Source organism: Sorex araneus, chromosome 3 (genome assembly GCF_027595985.1).
Source record: "Sorex araneus isolate mSorAra2 chromosome 3, mSorAra2.pri, whole genome shotgun sequence".
NCBI lineage: Eukaryota > Metazoa > Chordata > Mammalia > Eulipotyphla > Soricidae > Sorex > Sorex araneus.
Genome location: NC_073304.1, coordinates 117068286 through 117093152, shown reverse-complemented (window position 1 = coordinate 117093152; position 24867 = coordinate 117068286). Strand labels below are relative to the sequence as shown.

General features: G+C 46.3%; 1 protein-coding gene across 3 annotated transcripts in view; it reads left to right on the top strand.

Moving 5' to 3' along the window:
- Positions 1–24867, top strand: part of ADK (adenosine kinase) — a 481956-nt gene that overhangs the window by 36233 nt on the left and 420856 nt on the right. The window contains exon 1 of one of the 3 annotated variants that reach the window (XM_055133312.1): positions 5280–5430. The exons of the other annotated variants lie outside the window; for them this stretch is intronic. Within the exon in view, the coding sequence (XP_054989287.1) occupies positions 5417–5430 (14 nt within the window). The 5' untranslated portion in view covers positions 5280–5416. Of the gene's footprint in view, positions 1–5279; positions 5431–24867 lie in introns of those variants that run through there. 3 annotated transcript variants of the gene reach the window in all.

Sequence of the window (24867 nt, the reverse complement as noted above, 5' to 3'; positions counted from 1 at the left end):
GCCATGGGGGTGCTTCGAATTAGATGGGGTCAGTGCATGCCAGGCCAGTGCCCCGAACCCTGTACTCTCTTCCTGACCCTGGAAACCACGTCTCTACTTTGTCCCTACCTCTTTGGCACTGAGAGAGCAACCGTGCACAGGTTCTTTTGGCCAAAATAGTGTTTTGTGTCTTTGCCTGGTGAAGTGAACTAGTACCTAAATAACATTTAAAAAGAAAACACAATTTTTTTTTTTTTTTTTGGCGGGGGCAGATAACTCAAGATGCTAGAGTACATATTTTGCATGCAGTAGGCCTGGGTTCAATCCTCAGCACTGCATGCTCCACTGCGCAGTGCCAGGAGCAAATCCAGAGCACAGAGCAGGGAGTAACCCCTGATCATATTGGGTGTAACACTCCTTGCCTTCAAAAAAAGAATACACTTTCTGGCAAGTTGTGTCTACCAGTTATGAATTAAAATATTAAAATTTTTCATTACACTGGATGCAAAGAGTCACTTACCAGAAGTATACTCTGAATGTTATATGTGGCTTCGATTTTGCTCTGGGTTCACTCCTGTCTCTGCTCAGTGGACCATATGAGGTGTCAGATTGAACTCAGGCTAGTGACTGAACAAGGCAAGTGCCTTCCCTGATGTACTCTTTAACTCCTGTTGTGTATTTGAATGTTGTAGACCCCCTTGTCTTTCCTCAGTGATACAGAATTTAGTATGTTAAGAAGATAAAGTTGAAAGTCTAGGACTAGCTCTTCAAGTTCGTGTTCTCCCTTGAACACACATTTCACTATGTCTCTTTGCTTTCTTATTTCCACTCTAGTGAAGCCCATATTAAGTGTTAACCATGCACATCCTCTCTAGCTCTCCCCTCACATCTAAGTTAATAAAAACTAGTTTGCCTTAGGGGCTGGAGAGATAGTACAGTGGGTAAGAGGCTTGCCTTGCATGCTGCTGAACCTGGTTCAATCCCTGGCATCCTATATGGTTCTCTGAGCACCACCAGGAGTGATTCCTGAGTACAGAGCCAGGAGTAACCCCAGAGTATCACCAACATGGCTTCCCTGCCAATAAAAGTTTCACACACAAAAAACCTGTCTTGCACACAAACTGAAAGTTTGTGCGTGTGCGCACAAACATACACAAAATCCAGTTGTTTGGATACAAAAATCATAATTTTTTAAAAAGGAAATTCATTATGAAAAGCCAAAAGTTGGAATTACTAGAATATTTGAAGCATGAGGAAATTACATTTTATTTTTTACAGAATTAAGATTCCTTTAGCTTTCATTACATACTTCTCAAAGATTTGGGACTAGGGGTCTGGACAGTGATCAGAAGCTATTCCAGGCTTCAGTATTTGCAGACTAAGCAGGGCTGGAGATCAAACTCTTTGTCACTTGCAAATCTTGGACTCCCGCCCTCTGATCTGTTTCTTTGGCCCTCAGAGATATCATTTAAGATGTAGTATTAAAGTGCGATCACAACAAAGTAATATTTATGCCATGTGCCAATATCGACTGTATTAGGATGAATAAGCTTGATGTCCCCAACACCCTGGAAAACATGGACTGAGTGACATGGACATGGAGGCCGAGTGAGGCCAGCTGCCTGCCCAAGGTCAGGAGGCATTCGGGAGGCGAGCAGGGCTTCCAGACTCCATTTGTCTGGCTACAGCCTGGCTGCTCAGCATGACCCATGGCCCTGGAACAAATGGTGAAATCTGAGCACATGAAGACATGTGGGGGGCAGAGGAGATAGTGCGGGCGTTCAGGCACTTGCCCTGCGTGCCGTGGCCGGGTTCTGGGCACAGGTTCAGCGTGTGGCTCCCCACCCCCATCCTTTCCCCTCAGTGTCTCAGCACAGAGCAGGGGAGCCTGTGGGCCACAGCTGGATGTGCTTGCACTCCTCGGCTTCTCCCCATCACCCTCCCCCCACCAAAAGAGAGAAGGAAAACTGTTGAAACCTGTCTCCCCTGCTTCAAAGGGCTCTCCTGCTTTTTCTTTAATCTAGACCCTTCTGATTCAGAGGAACAATGGCCTTACAGTGCTTGTGGGTCTTCGGTCACAGTCTCATCAAACCAATGTAGTTCTGCCCTTCTGGTGGGAGGCAGGAGGTCAGACCCAGGTGCTCTGGGGACCGTGCCTGGCAGAGGATTGAACCCAGAGCTCCCTCCTGCACAGCTGTGCTCCAGCTTTTGGAACTGTGTTTCCCATCCCATATAGTTCTTCCTTCAACAGCCTTTACTCACGAGCAGGATCATATGTCATGTTTATAATCATGGCTTTCTTTATGCTGGATAGGCATTTCTTACTTATTCTTGGCTGCAAGACAGTGCTCAGGATTACTCCTGGCTCTGTGCTCAAGGATCACTCCTGGTGGAACTCTGGGTACCATCTGTGATGCCAGGGATCGAACTGATCTGGCTGTGTGCAAAAGGTGTTTTTAAATTTAAAAAAAAATTATCACACCATGATTTACCACCATGATTTACCAATGGGCTGGAGCGATAGCACAGGCGTAGGGCGTTTGCCTTGCACGCAGCGGACCCGGGTTGGATTCCTTCGCCCTTCTCGGGGAGCCCAGCAAGCTACCAAGAGTATCTCACCCACACAGCAGAGCCTGACAAGCTATCTGTGGTGTATTCAATATGCCAAAAACAGTAACGAGTCTCACAATGGCGACATTACTGGTACCCGGTCAAGCAAATCGATGAGCAATGGGATGACAGTGACAGTGATGATTTACCAAGTTGTTCATAGTACAGTTGATTCAGGCCGTAAATGTTCCAACACCAGTCCCACTACCATCAATGTCCCCAGTTTCCTACCCACTTTCCCAGCTGCCCCCTTGCAGGCATAAACAGCTTTACTTCATACTGTTTGTTATAACACAATGGCAAATGAAATGACCAAACCTTAGATTGATAGTAACCAATTAGTGACCATCATTCTAGCTCATGATGCTGCTGCTGAAGTCACTGAGGATCTGCAGTGCTTGCTGGTGGAGTTGAGCCTTCAGTGCTACTGTTCAGGCGCATGGAGCTTGGTGGGCTTCCGTGCAACTTCCCATCAGATTCGCTGTGATCCTGCTGGGCTGACAGTACTATGAAATTGGAGGTGTCATGTGACCATGTATGTGGCAGCCAGGTTCAGGACTATAGATCTGGAATAATTTGGTGGCATGGCAGCTTGGCCTTCAGTGGGTGTCTGGTGTGTGTGTGTGTGTGTGTGTGTGTGTGAGAGAGAGAGAGAGAGAGAGAGAGAGAGAGAGAGAGAGAGAGAGAGAGAGGGAGGGAGGGAGGGAGGGAGGGAGGGAGGGAGGGAGGGAGAGAGAGAGAGAGAGAGAGAGAGAGAGAGAGAGAGAGAGAGAGAGAGAGAGAGATGCTGCAGTAGCTCAGAGTTCTCAGCCCTTAGACTGGTCACACCTGGGAAGTTCTGCTGCTTGTCATTATGTTTGAGATTAGGTGTTCTGGGGGCAGCACCTGTGGGTGGAGCTGCAGTGCCCTCAGGTAGAATAGGGGATCTGCCTGCCTCCTTCTGAGAAGGTCCCAGAATTCTTGCTTTAAGTGCTGTGTTATCTCCTGTTCAGAAGGAGACCCTAATCAGAAGGGTCTAGATTAAAAAAAAAGGTGTTTTTTTTTTTAAAGGAATTTTAAAGGAAACCTGAAATTCTTTGAATATGTAATGTTAGATGGTTAGTAAAGAACGATATAAGCAGTAGTTGCTAGGTGTTTTCAGTTCTGTAATCTAGGGTCAAGGGTTGGTTAGCATTGATATTCTCTAGTTTCATGTGTGTGTGTGTCTGTGTTTTGGTTGTTTTTCTCAGGGTCTTACTCCTGGCTCTGCTCAGGGATCTCTCCTGGTGGCGCTTGGGGGACCATAGGTAGTGCTGGGGATTAAACCAGGGTCAGCTGCATACCTTGCATACCCTACCTCTTAGGCCTTTATTGCCCAGTTTCTTTTCTCTGTATAGTAGGAGTGAAATTGTCTAGTTTCTCTACTCTGACAATTTTACTGGAGCTAGGAGGGGTTTCTGTAGAGCTTGTTGGGAAAGCTAGAGTAACAAAATGAAGAGAAAGGGTGAGAAAGGGGCCCTGGATCCTCTAAATTCTGTGGTTTACTGAATCCCCAGGGAAGGTTATCTGTTCCTTGTTAAGCTCAGAGATAACTTGTCAAACAACCGCCACCCGTGGGGAGGGTGGTAAGGCTTAACAGCCTCTAGGAATCCAGAGGGAGATCTTGGTGTTTGCCCTTTTCCCCTGTCAGTAACCAGACCTTTAAGCTCAATACCCCTAAAGGTCTGAGACCAGAGAAGACGAAGGCAGGTGAAAGGTAAAGATAGCCCTAGTGCCCTCCTGCTTACAGTTCAGAACTCAGTATATTACTTAACTTGGCATACCCAAAGGATGAAAAACTATTAGAGATGTTTTGAATTATCTTGAAAAAAATCTTACATATTTCATATGGTCTCATTGTGGAGGCTAACGATTTCAGGCTGAAAGGTGAAATTTAGTCTAGTGAAAATGGGGGCATTTAAGTTAAGTTCTCTTACATTGCTTTTACAGTTTAACGGAAATAAAATTATTTTAAAATCCAGTTCTTTGGGTCACTGTAGCCCCAGCTCAGTGTCTGTCTGTGCTTTTGGTGTAATCGATCCCGATTCCATATTGTCAGTGAATGAAAGCCACTGGAGGGGGTAGACCATCCATGTAAATAACTGACCCCAGAGGGAAACAGTCCACGCAGTTTGGGTCAGGAAGCACTGATGATCCTTCCCCTAGTGCCTTAGAGCAACTAGTTGTTGTCTTTCATTAGTGGCTTTGAGTCAGGAGGTTGCGGCTGGGCGTCAGGGACAGCAGGTGCTCACAGGGGTCCCCGGGCACCTCTGCGGGGGGGGGGGGGGGGCGCCTGGCCGTTACGTGGGAGCGGGCTCGCCTGGCCCCCAGGCTTGCGACCGTGCTCTGCGTGCCGGGACCCCCGGGACCGCGCCCCAGCGCCCCCGGCCCGCGGAGTTCGCCGGCGTCCCGGCCCGCGCCCTGCTCCGCGCGCCGGTCCCGGGCACCCCGGGGGCGGCGGGGCCATGTGACCGGGCGCCCGGGCGGCGGCGCGGCCATGTTTGAGGCGGGCACGGCCCCGCGGCCCCGGGCGCCCGGCGGGCCCCAGGCTGCTCCCCGGCCGCAAGATGGCCCCGGCGGCCGCCGCGCCCGGCCCGCGCCCGGCCCGCGCCCGGCCCGCGCCCCCGCCGCCGCCGCCGCCGCCGCCGCAGCCCGGGCCAGGCCCGCCCCCTGCGCGCGCGGCCAATCAGCGCGCGGGGCCGGCCGCGGGGTGTGTGAGGACGCGCGCCCGCGCCGCCGCCCGCCACACGGGCAGTTGCCGTGGTACCTGCTGCCGCCGCGCGCACGCAGAGCATCGGAGGCTGCAGCCATGACGTCGCTCAGGTGAGCTGCCGGGGCGCGGGGCGCGGGGCGCGGGCGGCGGGCGCCCCCTCGCCGGGCTGGTCGCCGGCCCTCCCCCGCGCCGCCGGCCCCCGCCAGGTCCCCGCTGCACTTTCCAGCCGGTCATTCCTGCTGTCCTCCGAAGTTTCGGGGCACCGCGACCCTCGCGCGGAGCCTGGCGCTGGCGCTCACTTGCGGACCGAGCGGATTCTCCCGGGAGGGGGCACGTGCTACCCTTCTGCCTCCAGGGGTGACCCAGGGCCCGGAGGAGCGCGGCGTGCACCGCGTGCGTCCCTGCCTGCGTGTCATGCCTTTGCACAGAACTTGCTCGGTGGCCGCGAGGAGGACCTACAAAGTTGACCCTTCTCTGATGCTGGTCGATTGTCCCCAAGTTGTGAAATTGTCCCTCCAGCTGTTTGCTTAGGAGAGGAATTAGTACTTTGCTTCGCAAAGGTACCAGCTGTTTACCTACTTTGGTGTGGGAGTCTCAGGTCAGGGGAGATTTGTGAAATAGAAGATAGGGAGTTAAAGCACTGAGCAAGAGTCCTCTCTTGGGTAGCTTTTCCACAGGTTCCAGAGCTCTTTTTTGTTTATGGCGACAGGAAAATTGGCCTGTCCACTCTTTCCAAAAGTATCCTTGGTTGAATGCATAGCTTATGGTAATGCAATTATTTATGAGAGATATGCCGCCCTGTTTCCTCAGTGTTCTGACTTGCCTGCATTGTTCGTTCCATTTGCTTCAGTGCAAATGGAAGGAGTAAGTTCAATTTTGGCTTCTTGGCTTCTCTGCAGGCTAAATCCTAATGATTGCACAGGTTCTTCCCTTTTTCTTCCCCCTTCTGATTTTGAGCCACACCCGGCCGTACTCAGGGGTTACTCCTGGCTAACTTGGGAGACCTTTTGGGGTTTTGGGGATCAAACCTGGGTTGGCTGTGATGCAGGGCAGTGGCAGGGCAGTCGCCCTACCTTCTGTACTATTGCTCTAGCCCCAAGCTCTCAAATCGTAATTTTGACTTCACGGGGAGGACTTGAGAACCTAGCCCTCAGGTAAGATAAGACACTTGCTTCAACTGTTCTCATTTGGATACAGTTTCTCTTAAGTTGCATAATTCTAGACTGACATCAACAAAGGCTCATTATCTCCTGATGCAGAAGAAGAAATTAAGGTGTGGTACATTGGAGTCAAACCTAGTAGGGCTCACAAAAAATTAGATTGGTACTTAGAACCCTATCTTCAGTTTTTAGTTAGAAAAATTGGGGGGGGGGCTCGAGCACACATTCAATCCAAGTTCAATCCTGGCACCCCATATGGCTCCCAGAGCACTTCCCTAAGTGATCCTTGAGCATTGCTGGGTGTGGCCCCCAAACCAATATTGTGTGTGTGTGTGTGTGTGTAGAGGTGTGTATACATACACATATATACATACATAATTTTAACTTTGTTGTTTTGGGGTTATGTCTACTGTGCCTAAGGGACCTTATTGGGTGCACCATATGAAACTGGGTCCACCTCAAGCAAAGCAAGTGCCTATCTTATGCACTATCTGTACTATCTTTTTGGCCCTAGGTCTGTCTGTCTTTAGAGCTGGCATTTTACCATGAATTAGGGTTTTACTATAGCACTACATTAATCACCCCCTTCTCCCTACTCCTACTTCCACTTTCGTCATCGAAGCCTGCTGTTAATTAGGTGTGTGGGCCAAATACTTTGTATGTTGTGTTAAGAATTAGATCTTGGGGCCGGAGCGATAGCACAGCGGATAGGGTGTTTGCCTTGCACGAGGCCGACCCGGGTTCGATCCCCGGCATCCCATATGGTCCCCCAAGCACCGCCAGCAGTAATTCCTGAGTGCAAAGCCAGGAGTAACCCCTGAGCATCGCTGGGTGTGACCCAAAAAGCAAAAAAAAAAAAAAAAAGAATTAGATCTTGTGGCCAGACAGTACAGGGATTGCCTTGTCCACTGCTGAGCAGAGCCAGGTAATCATCCTCTGTGACCACGTGTGCGCCACCTCCTCTCCCTCCCCAGAAAAACAATCAGCTTTTTATTTTTTCTTTAAGGATCAGTCATATAGAGCTCGGTTTTAATCAACCTTTATCTTCCTGCTTACTCTTCAGGGGCCAAACATCCTGTCTCTAAAACTTCTGCAGCTTGGCAAGTGACAAAGAATACATTTTTTTATGTCATTTTGAATGGAGGTTGTCTTTAAGATACTAATTTTAAAGAGTGATACCAGATTGATTTGGATTATTATGAAAGCAGAAATAGCTGCTAGTAAAAAAGTTACATTTATGCTATTCTTTGGATGTTAGCCTACATTTTTGCATGGTTTTGATTTATGGTGGCATGGACCTGGAGCTAAAGCACTTGCCTTGCATGTGGAGGACCCTGGGTTTGACCCCTGAGCACTGCCAGGAATGATTCCTAAGCATAGAGCCAGAAATAAGCCCTGAGCATTGCTGAGTATGGCCCCAAAACACAGCTCCCCCCCATAAATATAAAGTGAATTTTATTTTATTTTGGGGGGGAGTTTAGGCCACACCTGTGATGCTCAGGGCTACGCCTGGTTCTGCACCCAGGAGTTACTCATGATGGTGCTCAGGGAACCATATGGGATGCTGGAGATTGAACCCAGGTCGGCTGCATGCAAGGCAAGTGCCCTACCCATTGTACTATCACTCCGTGCCCCCAGAAGTGAATTTTAGTGACCGAAAAAAAATTTCAGAGGTTATCTAGCTTCAATATAGTACTCCTGGGGAAACTGGCAAAAAAGTTGTTGAGTGCCCTGAGCAAACTCAAGTTAGTGGCAGTTAGGAATTGAATCTAGAGAGCCACAATCTAGACTTTGGCTTTTCTAGAAAAGTGCTATTTAAATTTCCTGAGAAATGTGGACAAAAGTTGTAAAGTTTTATGGTAAACATCTATAGTAGCTCTGCTTTTCAGTAAACCTTCACAGAACATAATGACTTAGAATCAGTAGGCAGAGAGACTTCTAAAGTTGAAGCATTTCTAAATATCTGGTGCCAGAGTTAAATGAGCAAGTTCCCAGTGGGATGGCAATTATTTAATGCAATTATAACATGCCTTTAATTTTCCTAACCTGAGCTCTTTGCTCAGCCTAAAAGTGACCTAACTGGGGTATTGTTGGTCTTCTAACTGGTCAGGAGAGTGATCGAGGTCACATGTTATCAACATCTGATTTCATGGCCAATGTTTGTTTGTTTTTTTTAACAGACACAGAATTGTTGCTAAATATAGTGATATGTGGCTCTTTGCAATCACTTTGAAAGAATATAAGATTGGAAATAATCAGTGGTCAGCTTACCTGGGTTCTTGGGGTCTGTCTCTGAGTCGCTGATATTCCTTTTCTCTTGTTTTTTTTGTTGCTTAGTGGAATATTTACTGATTAAGCTGCTCATGTTTGTTTCATGGTGTTATTAAGTAGTTATCACCCCACTAGACAGTTGTTGTAGCCCATTATTTTGAATCTTTGAACTGTTACGAATTTTTTAATAATTTAGATTTTACATAGGTGTGTATATACACATATACATATATGCATGCACACATACACACATATGTGTGTGTATATATATATATATATATATATATATGTTTAAAGTCTCCCCCATCACCTCCAGCTATACTCAGGTCTTTTCCTGGCTCTGTTCTGCTCTCAGGGATCATTTCTGATAGTGCTCAGGGTAAAACCATAAGGTGGTATGTTAGGGATCAAACCCAGGTCAGCTGGATGCAAGGGAAGTGGTACTATCTATTTAGCCCCCAAGTATTTTTTTTTAAAATAAAATTTAAGATCTTTAAGTGAAATTGACTGGAGATAACTGTCTCCTTAACTTCTGTTCTACAGCTTGTTATTCTGGAATATTAAGTTTATAGCCTCTGGAACCAATTATCCTTGAAGAACTTTTTCTTTGTTATGTATAAGAGCTTCCAGTTTCTCTTCATTTGGGAAACAATAAGACCTATTTGGGAAACTGATGCTTTTGCTATTTAGAAGAAATGTTGTCATTGAGGAAAGCTGGTTGCAGTAGTGGGTGGTGTTTGTGTTGGTGCTTCTGGTGTATGGAGTTGCTGCCCCTCAGCCCCCAGAGAGTGGTCAGGAATCCCCTACTTGCCCTGGTGTTACTGGAATTTGCCTCTTTTCTCAGTCCCACCCCAGCTTTTTCCAGCTCGGTGACTTCAGTTCTGTATTTAAGAACCAAACAATGGTTGTCTTTAGCTATCATTCATTCCTAAGTCACGTAACGGGCATTTTCCATGTCTTGTCTTTTTTGGGGGGAGCAGGGGGAGGGTGTGTTCCAGTCCACATCTGACTGTGATCACTCCTCTTCAACTCATGGGGTCCCGAGGATCTTACCCTGGCTGGTCACATGGAAGGCAAGTGCCTTACCCACCGGACTGTCGTTCAGACCCTGTCTTTCAAACCGGGGCTCCCCCAGGTGAGGGCCGGCTGGAACTGGAGGCTTCCAGGCCATAAGGCACCTGACTCAGGTGTGCTGAAGGCCAGTCAGACCACAGCAGTGCTGGGGCCAGCAGGCCTGTACACCCTGTGGTTCTCAGGGGGGCTACATGCCAGGGATGGAATTCAGGCTTGCATGTGTGGGACACGTGCTCCAGCACTCAAGTTATCTTCCTGACCTGCTTCCACCATTTTTAGTGGGCCCAGAAGGAAAGTTGATGCTTTAGTTAAGTTCAGGTGGGAGAGAAAAAAGTGTAGACTCTTGGGATGCAAAGATAATCTTAGAGAATGATGTGTTGTTTTTTTTCTTTCTTTATTCTGGGTCTTGACAAAATGAAGTTAGATAATGATAAAGCTTAAGATACAATTTAGGTTTTCTGATTCCAACTTAATGCACTATACACTGAGTAAAACTATTTCAAAATTGCCTTGTTTTCTTAACATCACTGTCTAGACTGGTTTGGGGCATTGCTTACAGCTGGGGCCTGTGCCAGGGAAGACTGAGAAAGTGTGGTGGGGAGCCAGGGTGAGAGTTTGCTGTAGAACTGAGGGGCACTGTTCTTTGGCCTGCCCAGACAGGTCGGGGATGGTCTAAGGCTATCCTGGGGCCTACCATGACTGTGCCCTGGATCATGATTCTGGAACCATTTCTGTGGAGTGGACCACACTGGAAAATTTATGTGGGCTCTGGGTGGGGTTTTGGGATATTTTTCTCCTAACACTCAAGACACTTTGAGGTTTGTCCAGTCGGATCTGCCAAGCCACTCAGATGGAGAACATTCAGAGGGGGACAGAAATCTGATGGAGGTTGAAACTGCCTTCCTTTGTTGAGTTGGTTTCGTCAGTGATTAAGCCGAGTTTTCAAGCTGAATTTCAGGACCTCTGTCTTCCACTAGAATGATCAACTCCAGATTATGGCATAAACTTGTATGCTGGGACTTCTTGGGAGGCAAATGAGGACTGAGAAGAAAAATGAAATTGTTTCATTTACGAAACATTTTGAAGAACTGAAGCAGAATTCTCACAGAACTGCAGTGTTGTCATCTGTTAATGCTCATATTTATAAATAGGTCATCTTTATTTGAAAAAGCATACACGGTTTTCTAACTCCAAATCTTCCCAGTCCAGGTATTGCTACATTAAGCAGAACTGTCAAAGATGGAGGGGAACCAAGTGACTGTCTCTCTAGACTGAGTGTTCCCCCTTCCTATTAACTCCTCCCTGTAATGTTGGCTAGGAACCGTGGCTCTTTACCTCTTCATATCTTTTAAGTTGTTATTTTAGAAGACGCTGTACTAAAGCCTAAGTATGAACTCCTATTTTCAGATAGTAAAACTGATATAACTCAAAGACCATATGTCTTAGTTTGTCCATGGTGTTGCTGGATCATGCCTGTTAGCCTGCTATCGCTGTTGGTACAGCTCTTCTTTCCTTTTAAAGAAGCTCCCACTTGGACAGTAGTTTGTCAGGTAACAAACTTGTATACTATAATAATTTCTGGTAGAAGATTTTCATTACTGAAATGAAATTCATTTTGCAGGTTTTAAAGGTATCATATCATTAAAATGCTTTATAAACTAAATTGTTATGTGTTAGTCCTTATGTCACACATGTGCTCCTGAAAATGTAATTTAAAAATGCATAATCTTATTTAGTTTAGGGGAATTTATAGTTTACTGGCATAGGTTGTTGTTTCAGAAATATTTTCCTGTAAAGGGGAGTAGGGCAATAGTATTTGGGGATATATGTTATGTTGAGGATTTCTGCAGGAGAGGTGTTGAAATTTCAGCATATTTATTACTATTATTATTTTTGCTTTTTGAGTCACACCCAGTGATGCTCAGGGTTACTTCTAGCTCTGCACTCCGGAGTTACTCCTGGCAGTGCTTGGAGGACCTTATGGGGTGCCAGGATTGAACCCGGGTTGGCCACATGCAAGGCAAACACCCTCCTCACTATAATATAGCTCTGGCTTTTGAAATTGCAGCATATTGTTTGCTGAAAAGAATGATCTGCTAGGAAATTCTGAATGGAAAAAAATGCAAAACAGTGGGTGCTAGACAGAGCTAGATAGACAATATCCTTGCATTTGGAAGAAGGTATAGAAGGACTGGCCTATTTTAAGGGAATGAGCATTTCCATAATGAGTTCATGCCAGTAATATTTCATATACAGAAATAACACAGATCTTGAGTTCACTTAAGACAACAGATATTTCTCTAAGCATTATCTGCTTTTTAAAGTACAAAAGCATCGCCTCTGAAAGTTCTTTTTCTCTTTTGAGTCCCAATGTTTGCCCTCTGGAGGCAATTGTTTTCTGACATTCATCATTAGAACAATTTTAGAGATAGCACAGCAGGTAAGACATTTGCCTTGCATGTGGCCGACCTGAGTTTGATTCCTCAGCTCCTCTTGGAGAGCCCAGCAAGCTACTGAGAGTATCTCGCCTGCATGGCAGAGCCTGGCAAGCTACCCGTGCCAAAAACAGTAACAAGTCTCACAATGGACACGTTACTGGTGCCTGCTTGAGCAAATCGAGTAGTAAACACTATTTATGCCTGATTACTTCTATTCAGCAATACGTTCGAGAGTCATGCATTTTTATATACCTGTTAGTGATTTATTTATTTTGGTGTGTTTTTATTTTATTTTTTATTTTTTTGCTTCAGGGATCACACTCAGCCATGCTCGGCTGTTACTTCTGGCTCTGCACTTATTGCTCCTGGAGATGCTTGGGGGACCCTATGGGATGCCCATTGAACCCGGATTGGTTACATGCAAGACAAACGCCCTCCCCCCTCCCCACTCTGCCACCGGTTGGGCTCTGATTTATTACTTTTTATTGCCAAGTAATATTCCATCATTGGGGAATAACAGTAGTTCTGTTGATGGACTTTGTGTCTCCCCTTTTGTTAACCATGAATAAAGCCATGAGCATTCTTGTACAAGTCTTTGTTTGCATTTGGGTAAATACGTAGGTAGGTGGGAAATTGCTGTGCCCTATGATATATTTAGCTTTGGAAACCCCCAAACTTTTTTATACTTAGGTTGCATATTTAGCTTGATAAATCCCCAAACGTTTATGAAGTGGAAAATGGGATACATTTTGCATCCCATCTACCCATCAGTAGGGAATAGAGTTCTTTTTTTTGGAGGGGGGGTAGGGGACACCTACCCAGCAGTGCTCACGGGTCCTGAGACCTCTCCTGGGGCACTCAGCCCCTAGGGCCCGTTGATGTGCTGGGGCCTGGGGCAGTTGCATGCAGTGCTGGGGGTTGAATTCAGGGTCTCTTGGCGCAGAGTGTGTGCTCAGCCCTTGAGCTGCTCCTCGCTTCCTCCCAGAAGTGTCTGAAGAGTTCTGGTTATTCTGCATTCTTGACAGTGATGGCATTTTTCATTTTCGTTCTTCTGGTGGGTGTGCATTAAATTTCATTGTGGTTTTAGTTTTCAGTTTCTTAATGGTAAATGACATGATAATAGTTCATTTACTTGTTTTCTTTTGGAACTGTTCTTTTGGAACTTTTCAAGTCTTACCAGTGTTTTGACTGGATTATTTTTTGCTGATTTGTAGGAGTTCTTTTTATATTCTGAGTACACTTTACTTTTTCAGTTTTGACACACACATGCATGCACACATGTATGCACATACACTTGCACATACATACTGGCTCCAGATTAGAGTCTTTTTTTCTTTGCCTTGTCTCTGGGAGCATAAGTGTTTCTGGGGCGAGGGGTCAGAAGTTTTTTAAGTTTTTACTCTTTTATGCAGTGCCAGGGATATTCTACCACTGAACCATATACCTGGCTTCTGGTAGCACATATTTTAAATTAAAAATTTTTGTTTTAAAAATTGAATTACCAGGAATTCGTTTCTTTGTTTTGCTTTTTGTTTAGTTTTCCTGGCCACATGCAGTGCTCAGGACTTACTCCCTCTCTGTCCCTAGGAGTCACTCCTGGTGGTGCTTGGGACCATATTCAGTGTCAGGGCTTCAGTCTGGGCTTACTCCTTACCTCAAAACCGTTTGACCCCAAATTCAACCTTTTGAAGTTGAATTCTAAAAGAAATTTCATCTAAACTATTGCATGTCTATACAATTTCCCGTAATATGATACTCTGTTAATGTCTGTAGAAAATGTTTTTTGGCCCCCCTTCCATTCCTGATATCTTTCATTCATTTTTAAAGTTTTGCATATGTGCTCAGGGTTTTATCCCTGGCTCTGTGCTCAGGGATCAATCCCAGTGGATTTGGGAGACCATATATGACGCTGGTGATCAAACCTGGGTCTGTGTATATGCAAGGCAAATGCCCTGTCCTCTCTGGCCCCCTTTTTAGTTTTTTCAAGATGAAGTATTGTTTAAATTTTTTGTTTTGGGGCTATAACCATCAGTGCTCAGGTGCTATTTCTGGCTTTGCTCAAAAGTGACCCCAGGTAGTATCCGGGGGACCATATGCAGTGCCAAAACCATATGTCTTTAACCCCTGAAATAGCTTTATGCCCTGAAGCTTTTTTTTTTTTTTTTCACTAGTAAGACTGGACCAATAGCACAGTGGGCAGGGCGTTTGCCTTGCACGTAGCCGTCCTGGGTTCGATTCCTCCATCTCTCAGAGTGCCCAGCAAGCTACTGAGAGTATCCCACCTGCACGGCAGAGCCTGACAAGCTCCCCATGGCGTATTCGATATGCCAAAAACAGTAACAACAAGTCTCACAGTGGAGATATTACTGGTGCTCGAGCAAATAGATGAACAATGGGACAGTGCTACAGTGCTACAGTAATTTAGTTAACATAGTTACAGTAGAGTATTAACTTCCAATACTCTGACTGTAAATCAGACTGACTTAAATCACTTGATGGCCTCCAGTACCATCCAAGCTATAGCAGATTTCCTCTTATAACTGCACTCTGTCTCATTGTGTATTTGTACCACTTCTTTATGCACTCCTCTGTCCTTCAACATTGTTTGGGTTGTTTCCATGTTCTGGCGGTTGTTTTTAATGCTACAATGAACGTAAGTGTGTACATAACTTTTTTTTTTTGCTTTTTGTGTAGGACCCAGCGATGCACAGGGGCTACTCCTGACTCTCCTGGCGGTGCTCAGGGGACCATATGGGATGTGGAGAATCGAACCCGGGTCAGCCACTTGTAAGGCATCTGCCCTACCTGCTGTGCTATTGCTCCAGCCCCGTACTTAACTTTTTGAATTAATGTCTTTATGTTTCAGGAGTAGATGCCAAGAAATTAAATTTCTGAATATATAGAAGTTCTTGGACTGGAGCGATAGCATAGCAGGCAAGGCGTTTGCCTTGCACGCAGCCGACCCAGATTTGATTCCTTCGTCCCTCTCGGAGAGCTTGGCTAGCTACCTAGAATATCCCGGCCGCACGGCAGAGCCTGGCAAGCTACCTGTGGAGTATTCAATATGTCAAAAATAGTAACAAGTCTCACAATGGAGACGTTACTGGTGCCCACTTGAGCAAATCGATGAACAATGGGACAACAGTGCTACAGTGCTATAGAAGTTCTTGTGTGTGTGTTCAGTGCTCAGGAGTTATTCCTGACTCTGCATTCAGGAATTACTCCTAGTGATGCTTGGGGACCATATGGGATGCTGGGGATCGAACTTAGGTTGGCCATGTGCAAAGCAAGCGCCCTACCCTGCTGTATTATCGCTCTTCCCCCTAGGTTATACAGAGGTTCTATTCTATTTTCTTTTTTGTTTTTAGAAATCCTCATACTGTTTCCCATGGAGGCTGAACCAAATGGCATTCCCACTGATAGTGAAAGGGGTTCCTTTTGCACCACAGCCCTGCCAGCATTGGTCATCTCAAGGTTTTTTGATATGTGCCATTCTCACGATACTTTTTGCCTTGTAGTTTTGATTTACATTTTCATGGTAACAAGTAATAAGCATTTCTTTATATGCTGGCTACCCTACAACTTTACTATAGCTTTTATGAATTAAACATTAAATATTCATGTACAAGTTTCTGTGAAGTCAGCATGTTTGTCTATCCTCTTTATGGAAATGTCTGTTTATCCCACTTTTTAAAAAATGGGGTCATTGGCTTTTTTCTTGGTGACCTTTTTGAGTCTTTTATATATCTTGGATTTCGCCGTTTATATGGTGTATTACGTGCAGATATTTTCTCCCATTTGGTAGGGTGTGATTACATGTTAGCTCAAGCTTCCTTTGCAGGCAAAACCTTTTCAGTTTGTAGTTCCATTTGTTCCTTTTTGTTTTTGTTGTCTTCGCCAATTGAGTCAAATCTCTGAAGACACCTGAGGTCCACATCCTAGAGGACTTTTCCTGTCTTTTCCTCAATGTATTTTATGGATTCTGTTTCTGTCATGAGATTTTGAGCTGGAGAGATGTAGTACAAGGCAAGTAAGGTGCTTGCCTTACATGCAGCCGACCTTGGTTTGATCCCTGGGACCACTTATGGTTCCCTGAAACCTGCTAGGAGTGATCCCTGAGCACAGAGCCAAGAATAAGTTTTGAGTACAGCTGGAAGCACTCCAAAAACCAAAAGGGGAAGAAATTATTTTTGCTTTGGGGCCACACTTGGCAGTGCTAAGGGTTACTTCTGGCTCTGTGCTCTGGGATCACTCCTGGTGGTACTCGGGGGAACATATGGGATTCTAGGATTAAACCTGGGTACAAGGCAAACACTCTCTCTACTGTATTATTGCTCTGGCCCTAAGTTAACTTTTGCGTGTGATATGAGAGACAGATCCAGTTTCTTTCTGTTTTCTGCCCTTTTTTGGTGTGTGGCTTGTTCAGTTTTTCTCAGCACCATTTGAAGAGGCTTTCCTGGATCCACATCGTGTGGTGTACAATTAAAAAATGTTTTTGAACCAGTCTTTCCAGGGTTTCTCATTTGCATAAATCCCTGTTGTGATTTGTTTTCTGGGGGTGTTTGGACTATACCCAGTGTTGCTCAGGACTTCTTCCTGGCATAGCTCAGGGGACCATATGCAGTGCTGGGGTGGTCAGCTGTGCATAAGGAACACGGCTCCTACATTAACCCCTACGTTGTTTCCAGCTTCACCCAGATTCTGATTTTGTTAAACTCTTATTTTGGTAATATATTATTTCTTCTCCCACCTTTATTCCTTATTGCTTGCTTATTATACTCTTTAGTACTCAATTTGCTTCTTTAAAAAAAAATTTTTTTTTTTTTCAGTTTTTCTTCCATACCCAGCTGTGCTCAGGGCTTACTCTTGCCTCTGTGCTCAAGATTCACTTTGGGTGGGTTCAGGGGACCATACTGGTATTGAGTTTGTGTTGGCCATGTGTGAGGCAAGCGTCCTTTCCTCCTTACATTGTGTAGCCATCACTTTCTAGTTCTAGACTATTTTCATTACCTCAAGACAAAACTTCAGGCTGGGAAACTGGCTTGAGGCCTGCTTTACACTGGGAGTTTCGGATTCATTCAGTTGCCATCACCTCTGGGAGTCCTCTCCCACAATGCAAAAACAAGTGAAATCATTAACAATGAAGAAAAAAAGACACTCTCTTGGCATTTCCCCTCTATCCTCAGTTATCTACTCTAAGTTTCTATGAATTGACCATATTCTGGCCGTTTTACAAGTGGGATCTTATTACCATTTAGGTCTTTCAGCTGTCCTCCTTCCCTCCCTCCCTCCTTCCTGTGGGGGTGCAGTGTGGCTGAGGGGGGAGGGGGCTCAGGGATCACTCCTGGCAAGGTTTTGGGACCATACGGGGTGCTGAGATGGAACCTGGGTCTGCTGCATGCAAGACAAGTGCCGTAGCCACTGTACTATCACTTTTATGAATGGAACATTGAGCATTCATGTACAAGTGCTTGGGCAGTCAGGATGTTTTCATTTCCCTGGGTGTGCACCAAGCAGTGGAGTTGCTCTGGCTTATGGTATCTTTGTATACTTCCTTTTGAGGAACCGCTTAGCTGTTTTCTAGCTGGCAGCATCATCTCCAGCAGCAATGTAGGAGTTTCTGATTTCTCTCCGTACTTGCCAGTGCTTGTCATTGTCGAGGAGGCTCTGTTGAGGAAGCCGTAGTGCTTGTCGCGGCTTCCACAGCCGTGGACCTCGGCCTGCCTTTGCTCCTGCTGGCAGAGTTTGCTCCTTGAGGTGGTTGCTCAGGCCTTCTCAGTGAGTCCAGAGCCCCATCTGGAGCAGCATTTCCTAGCAGGTCCACGTGGCCCCTGAGGGGCCCCGGGATATTCCCAGGGTGCTGGCAGTGAAACTTGGGTAAGCGGGGCCCACTTATAGACTAGGTTCCAGGGGTGGGAGTGGAGGGCACAGAAGGAAACAGGGCAAAAGTGGGCGACGGTTGGTGAAAAGGCTGAAAAACAAGGATCTAGGTGGAGGTCCCTAAACTTGGCTGGCCGACCCTGGGTGAGACCCAGCGACCCCACTCAGGAAGACAGACAGGTGTCTCGGTCCATCTGAGATGGGTCCAGTGGACCCCTCTCTGCCCATGGTGGTGGTGGGGGCCGGCATGACCCCCCTCTTTGGGAAGCACTTCTAAAAAGGATTCTGAGGATATTCAGCATTTTCCAAAATCCTGTAGGCAACCTCGTTCTCCTGCTTTGACTTCAAGTTTTTCTGTTTGGCTTGTTTGCTCAGCTGCTTCAAACTGTAGAGGTATGAAACAGTGTTCCTGATTGTTTTGTTAGGTTAGGGCTCAGAGATCACTCCTGTCCGGGGTTAGGGATCATGTGGGTGCCAGGGATCAAGTCCGCTCACGTGAGCCTGGTGCGGGGAGGCGCCTTCTGTCCTGTGTCTCCGGCCTGCAGGATTCTGGACCTGCACTCTGGGGGAAAGCTGTGGTGCCGGGTGAGCCCAGAGTCCCTCCCAGAATGAGATCCGGTGCGCACTCAGGAAGCTCAGATAGTAGCTGATTCCGAGAAGGGGCCTTCGAAAGCACTTCAGCCCTGACGGGCCGCTGTGCTCCTGGGCTCAGCTGCGGTTGGGCTGTTGTTTCAGAATTTGCTGTGGCCAAGAGAGGGATGAAAATAGTGTCAGAGTATGGCAGAACTTGTCACATTTTCATTGAAGTTCAGCCATTTCGAACATCTGTCCCTTGGGTTGTTGCAAATCTTTGCCGAATGTTCAGACTTCTGAAAAAGTTGATATTCTACCCCCCCCCTTAAGAAGGGTTTTATTATGTTTATAAAAGAGTGAATTTTCAGAGGTTCTCCCACTTTTTCTAATGATGTCACCCTCATCGCCTCAATTTTTAGCTTCTACCTCCCTGCATTATTGTCTAGTAATTTTACTCTAGGAAGTAATAATCATTTTTAATTTATCACAACCTATCTTGAATTGAACATTCTGTCTTTTCACTTTTCTGTAAGAACCTTTAAGATAAAGCTCGCCCCTTCAGTCTGCGCCAGTGTAAGAGAAACAGATTCTTTTGATCCTGAGAACTAGAATTGCCAAGTCATTCTGAGACTACTGAGCACATGGTCGGGAATACAGATGTAATTAAGATGAAAGTTTTTTTCACTTTTTCTGCCCTAGTCATTTGAGACCTGTCTGTTGACAGAAAGCAACTCCTAAAAGCAGAGTTTTTCAGCCTGGGGCCATAGTGGGGTCCAGGATTCCAAGGGGGCCACCACTGAAAACCACATAAATAGGGGTCACTGCTCAGTCTGCAGGGAAGGAAGCAAAGTCTGAAGGGGGCCGAGATGGAGAAACCCTTGATATTTGCTGCTTTAAAGAGCAAAACTGAGGGGCTGGAGCGATAGCACAGTGGGTAGGGCGTTTGCCTTGCATTCAGCCGACCTGGGTTCAATCCCCGGCATCCCATATGGTCCCCCAAGCATCGCCAGGAGTAATTCCTGAGTGCAAAGCCAGGAGTAACCCCTGAGCATCGCTGGGTGTGACCCAAAAAGCAAAAAAAAAAAAAAAAAAAAAAAAAAAAGAGCAAAATTGAGGTGCCTGAGCCCAGCCAGGAGTGATCTCTGTGCACAGCTGAGTGTGGCCCCAAAACCATAAACAAATGAATGAACAATTAGAAGAAAGGCGGGGAGGGCAGGAAAGCCTGAGAGCTGAGCTTCCTTCACGTAGTCAGCAGTGCCCTCTGTAGTTGTGCAAGGGTCAGTTCCCACGGTTCTTGGGTGGTGACCCATGGCTAGGCGTCAGACAGATTTCCCTGGGGAGGTGGCATTTGAGAAACATTGAAAGATGAGAGTTTGCCAGGCATAGGAGGTGGGGGAGGATGAGGGCACAGTTGGTTCTTTTCAGGAAACAGTGAAGCATTGGGATTTGAACATCAGCCGCATGTATGGAATGGTAAGGGGGTCAGAGAGCACCAGATTCTAAGGATTTCATCTGCCTGTGTGCCCCTCCCAGCTCCCATTCTAACACTTCTGAAGTGAGCCTGCTTGGAGACTGGCTGGGGCTTGCAGTCACCCGGAGGGATTGGAATGTACTTCATAACTGGTGGCATTTGAATTATAGCAGGTTTGCATTTGACTCATGTCTTTTATGTTCAGAAAGTGAAGATTTCCATCCTATTCATACTTGGAAGCTCAGCTGATGCTAGAAAAATGTCACAGATGTAAGAAAAATACTGTCACTGTGGTGATGTTGTCTGGGGTTACTGTGGATCGAATAAATGAGCAGCAGTGTAGGACCTTAGGGAAGTTTGTAGAGGGTCTACTTAAAGGCAGGCATGTAGTGAGGATGTTGTGGGGGTTGCTGATACTGAGCCACAAGAACTGCTTGACAAAACCAAGAAAGTGGGGGACGGAGAGCTGGTACAGTGGGTAGGGCACTTGAACATCCAGGTCCAGTCCCCAGCACCACGTATGGTCCCTTGCACAGAGCCAGGACTAAGTCCTGAGCCTAGCTGGGTATCCCCCACATCTACGGGAAGATGTACTTACTGGCAGATGGCACTTGTTTATGGAGGAGAAAAATTTAATGTGTGAAGTTCAATTTTTAGGTTAAAAAGAGGATGATTATTAAACCAATTAAGACACGCGGTATTTATTCTAGCATCGGAGTGTACTAAACTATTGATCATTGGGCTAATCAGCATTAAAACATTAATATTTAGAGGTCAGGAGAGAGAGCTCAAAGGATTGAAGTGCCTTTGGGACCTTAGGTTTCATCCCTGGCACCACATTGTCCCCTCCACCATCCCTGGGTGTTGCTCAGACAGCCCCCTAAGAAAAATGACAGCAATTAACAACCTATTTAAAACCAAGAATAAATTCTCAAACTCTAGCATCTATGTTAGTGCATATTTTTTAGCTGCAAAAATCAAACAGTATGGTATAGATTTATGTTGCTTGGAGCCTGAATTATGGGACACTTAAAAATTACCAGGTAAAGGGTCCTTCAGTAATTTTTTAAAAATTGAATCACCGTGAGATACAGTTACAAAGCTTTCGTGTTTGAGTTTCAGTCATACAATGATCAAACACCCATGCCTCCACCAGTGTCCCCAGTATCCTCTCCTGCCTCTATGGCAGACAGTTTTCTTTCAGTATTTTTAGTTCTAGCTTCTACCCCAGGTATAAGTCATTGCTGACACTTGAAACAACATAGTAATTTCACTGTCACTGTCATCCCCTTGCTCATTGATTTGCTTGAGCGGGCACCAGTAACGTCTCCATTTTGAGGTAGACCCCATCTTGTTCACATCTGGTAGAACAAGATCAAAATAATGTGTATTTGTGGGCTTGAGAGGTAGTGGGGTGGGTAGGAAACTTGCCTCGTATGTGGCCAATTCGGGTTTGATCCCCAGCACACCCTCTGGTCCCCTGAGCCCTGTTAGGAGTGATCCCTGAGTGCAAGGCCAGGACTGAGCTCTGAGCATGCCAGGGGTCAAAGAAAAAGTATTTTTGTGTAGAATCTTTATCATGTAGATAGTATATCTCATAGTGTTTGATGAGCTGCATGTTAATTTCTGTGCATATAATGAAACAAAGTCCTATTTAGGAAACTGACATTTTTCTACTTTTCTTTTGAGAGGTGGGTGCTCATCTGGTGGTGCTCAGGACTTACTTCTGACCATGTGTGGTGCCAAGTAGCAAACCCAGGTGGACTTTGTGCACGGCAAGCGCCCTATGTGCTGTACTATCACTCTGGTCCTGGAATCATTTTTATAATAAATTCCTTGCTGCTTATAGATACTTGTCTCAAGTCCTGCTTTGGGGCGACCCTGACCTCAGATCCCGTCTTTGAATTTACCTTGTTTATTTCATTTAGTTTTGGCTGGGTATCCAATCCAGGGATTCCCATGTGTGAGGCACAGGCTCTACTGCTGAGCGACTTGGCTGGTTTCTTTATTTTAATAAAGGATCCGTCAGTGTAGGGCCGCGCAGGGGAAGTGTGGCCTTTTCCAACACTGCATAGCTGTTCCCTCAATTTTTTTTCTTTTTGGTCACACCAAGGATGCTCAGGGCTTACTCTTGGCTCTGCACTCAGGAATTACTCTTGGCAGTGCTTGGGCGACCATTTCGGATGCCGGGGGTTGATCCTGGTCGGCCACAGGCAAGGCAAACGTGCCCTACCTACTATACTATCTCTGACTCCTTTTCACTCAATTCTGAAGCAATTCTTAGAGATGCCTTAGGTTTCTCAGATGGTCAGTTTCTTGGGTAGTCTCTTTCCTGGCCTCAGGCCAGTCCTAATTCCAGAGAGTCATCCCCGATTCTGACTAACTGGCAGTAGACTCCCTCTGGGGTTCAGTTGATTTGCTTGAGCAGCAGATCCAGGAACATTTGCTTATGAGGTTACTTGTTGGGAAAGTGATGCAGCAGTGTGACGTGGGTCTCTGTCTGCGGTTCCCAGAATGAAAGTCCTAAGCAATAAAGATGCTAAGAACTCAGCAAGTAGGAAAGTTTATAGGAAAGTCGGAGACAGGAAGAGAAACACTGTGTGGTGACGAACTCGGTGACCAAGTTAACCATGGCTCATTTTGTGTTTTTTTTTTTTTCATGGGAAAACTGGGTCTTTATGTTACAGAGGATGCAAGAAGCTAAAATTATATATATAGGCCTTTTTAAATTAAAATTGGGCTTTTGGCATTTCTTGTTGGTTGGCAAGAATGTTATAGAGAATGCAGGGTTCAAAGAGATCCTCATCTGGCCATTTGCCTCAAGTATTGCTCATTATCTTAACCTCCCCGTGAGCCTAAACTCTGGGGCAGAATTTTATGTTGGACAGCTAATTTGTTATTTATCAGAAAGAGCCCAGGAATTCACAGGAAGTCAGAAATGTTAGAAGGGGGCAGTCAGTAATGGGACTGCTCATGGTGGTTGACCTTGGGAAACTGAGGCTTCCTCTTTCAAAAAGATGTCTGTAACTCAGGAACCCCAACTGAAGGGATGCATGGGGACGAAGACTTGGACCATTGATGCTGAGTGCCTGCTGAGTGACGCCGAGGGCTGAGAAAGCGCTTTCTTGGCAGCAGGCCACAGCGTGGAGGATGCCGGGACTCCTGTCCTGGAGGCTCTTTTCTCTCAGGATTCTAAAGGGTGTTTCAGACAGAAAGGGAGCCAGGATTCCAAAGGCTGCATTCCAGAATAAACAGTAAAACCCCTCTGTGTTGGTCCCCTGACCCACACAATCTTAATTAACTGCAGTCCTAAACAAAGTGAGGGTGAGGCTATCTGGTGGGGAAGGGTATACTGAGGGCAGAGGGTCAGCTGAGTCCCCAAAGTCCTTATCTGAAGGCCTCAAGCAAGGCTAGTTATCTTTGCCCAAAGGTGACCTTCCTGAAGAGGTCTGTGGGAAGGAGTCAGGCCCTTGCTCTCCTCAGCCCGCTCTCAGGGTTCAAGTCCAGAGCTCGCTCTTCAGCCTTGAGGGTTCTGTGGAGTCTTCCTTACATGGGGGCCTTGTGGAACTCAGAAAGTAGCCCCTTCCCCCTCAGGGGTCTCTGGAGAGCTGCTGTGGTGAAGGGTCCCTGTCCCCCAGCTGCTTTCTCAGCCCAAAGCCTCCTAGCCCTTTGGCTACCTCTGGACTTTCTCAGAGTTGCTCAGTAATGACATCTATCCTCATAATATTCCTAGTGCTTCTGGGCCAAATGAGTATTTCTAATTACAGCAAGGAGTTAACGAACTTCCATTTCCTCTCTGGCTGTGCTATGTTGTCATTTCCGCCGCCTCCCCCCTCTCTGTGTGAAGCTCTCACACTGTTTTTGTTCATTACTATTATGGCTTTATTTGGGGGCCACACCCAGTGGTATTGGGGGGGTATTCTTGCAAGGGCGTTTCCCTTTAGAGTGCTGGTTCCAGACTTACCTGGCCAACTGCCTCCTCTCCAGAAAAGATGTTTCTCAGTGTGCCCTGGAAGTCAGACTTCTTTAAGCGAAGGAGTAGAGAGCACGCTGCCCCCAGTCGCATCAGAGACCACCTTCCAGGTCTTGGGATCCTGTTTCTTTTCTTTTGTTTTGGGGCCACACCTGGCAGTGCTCAGGGCTTCCTGCTGGCTGTGCTCAGCGATCCCCGGTGGGCTCAGGAAACCATATGGGGTGCCAGGGATCAAATGCAGGTCAGCCATGGGCAAGAAAGCACCCTGCTTGCTGTCTTCTGGCCTGAGAAGCACTGCCGAAGGGGTGGCAGTAGCACAACCACAACCTTCTTGGTGCTGGTCCAGTGAGTTCTGGAATGCTTTCATTGCAAAGAGAAAGATTTAGTTGATATCTGTTAGTATGTTTTCACGTGTTAATAGAAAAATTGGGACAGGAATGATAGTACAGAGGGTAGGTGCTTGCCTTACACACAGCTGACCTGAATTCAGTTCCCCTGGCATCCTATCTGGTCCCCCAAGTCAGCCAGGAGTAACCAACCCCGGAGCACTAGCGGATGTGGCGCCAAAATAAAAATAGAAACCTTGCATGTGGCTGACTTAGGTTTGATTCCTGGCACTCCACATGGTCCCTGAGTGTCTCCAGGAGTGATACCTGAGTGCAGGGCTCAGTGAGTCCTGAGCAGGTCCTGAGCACTGCTGGCTGTGC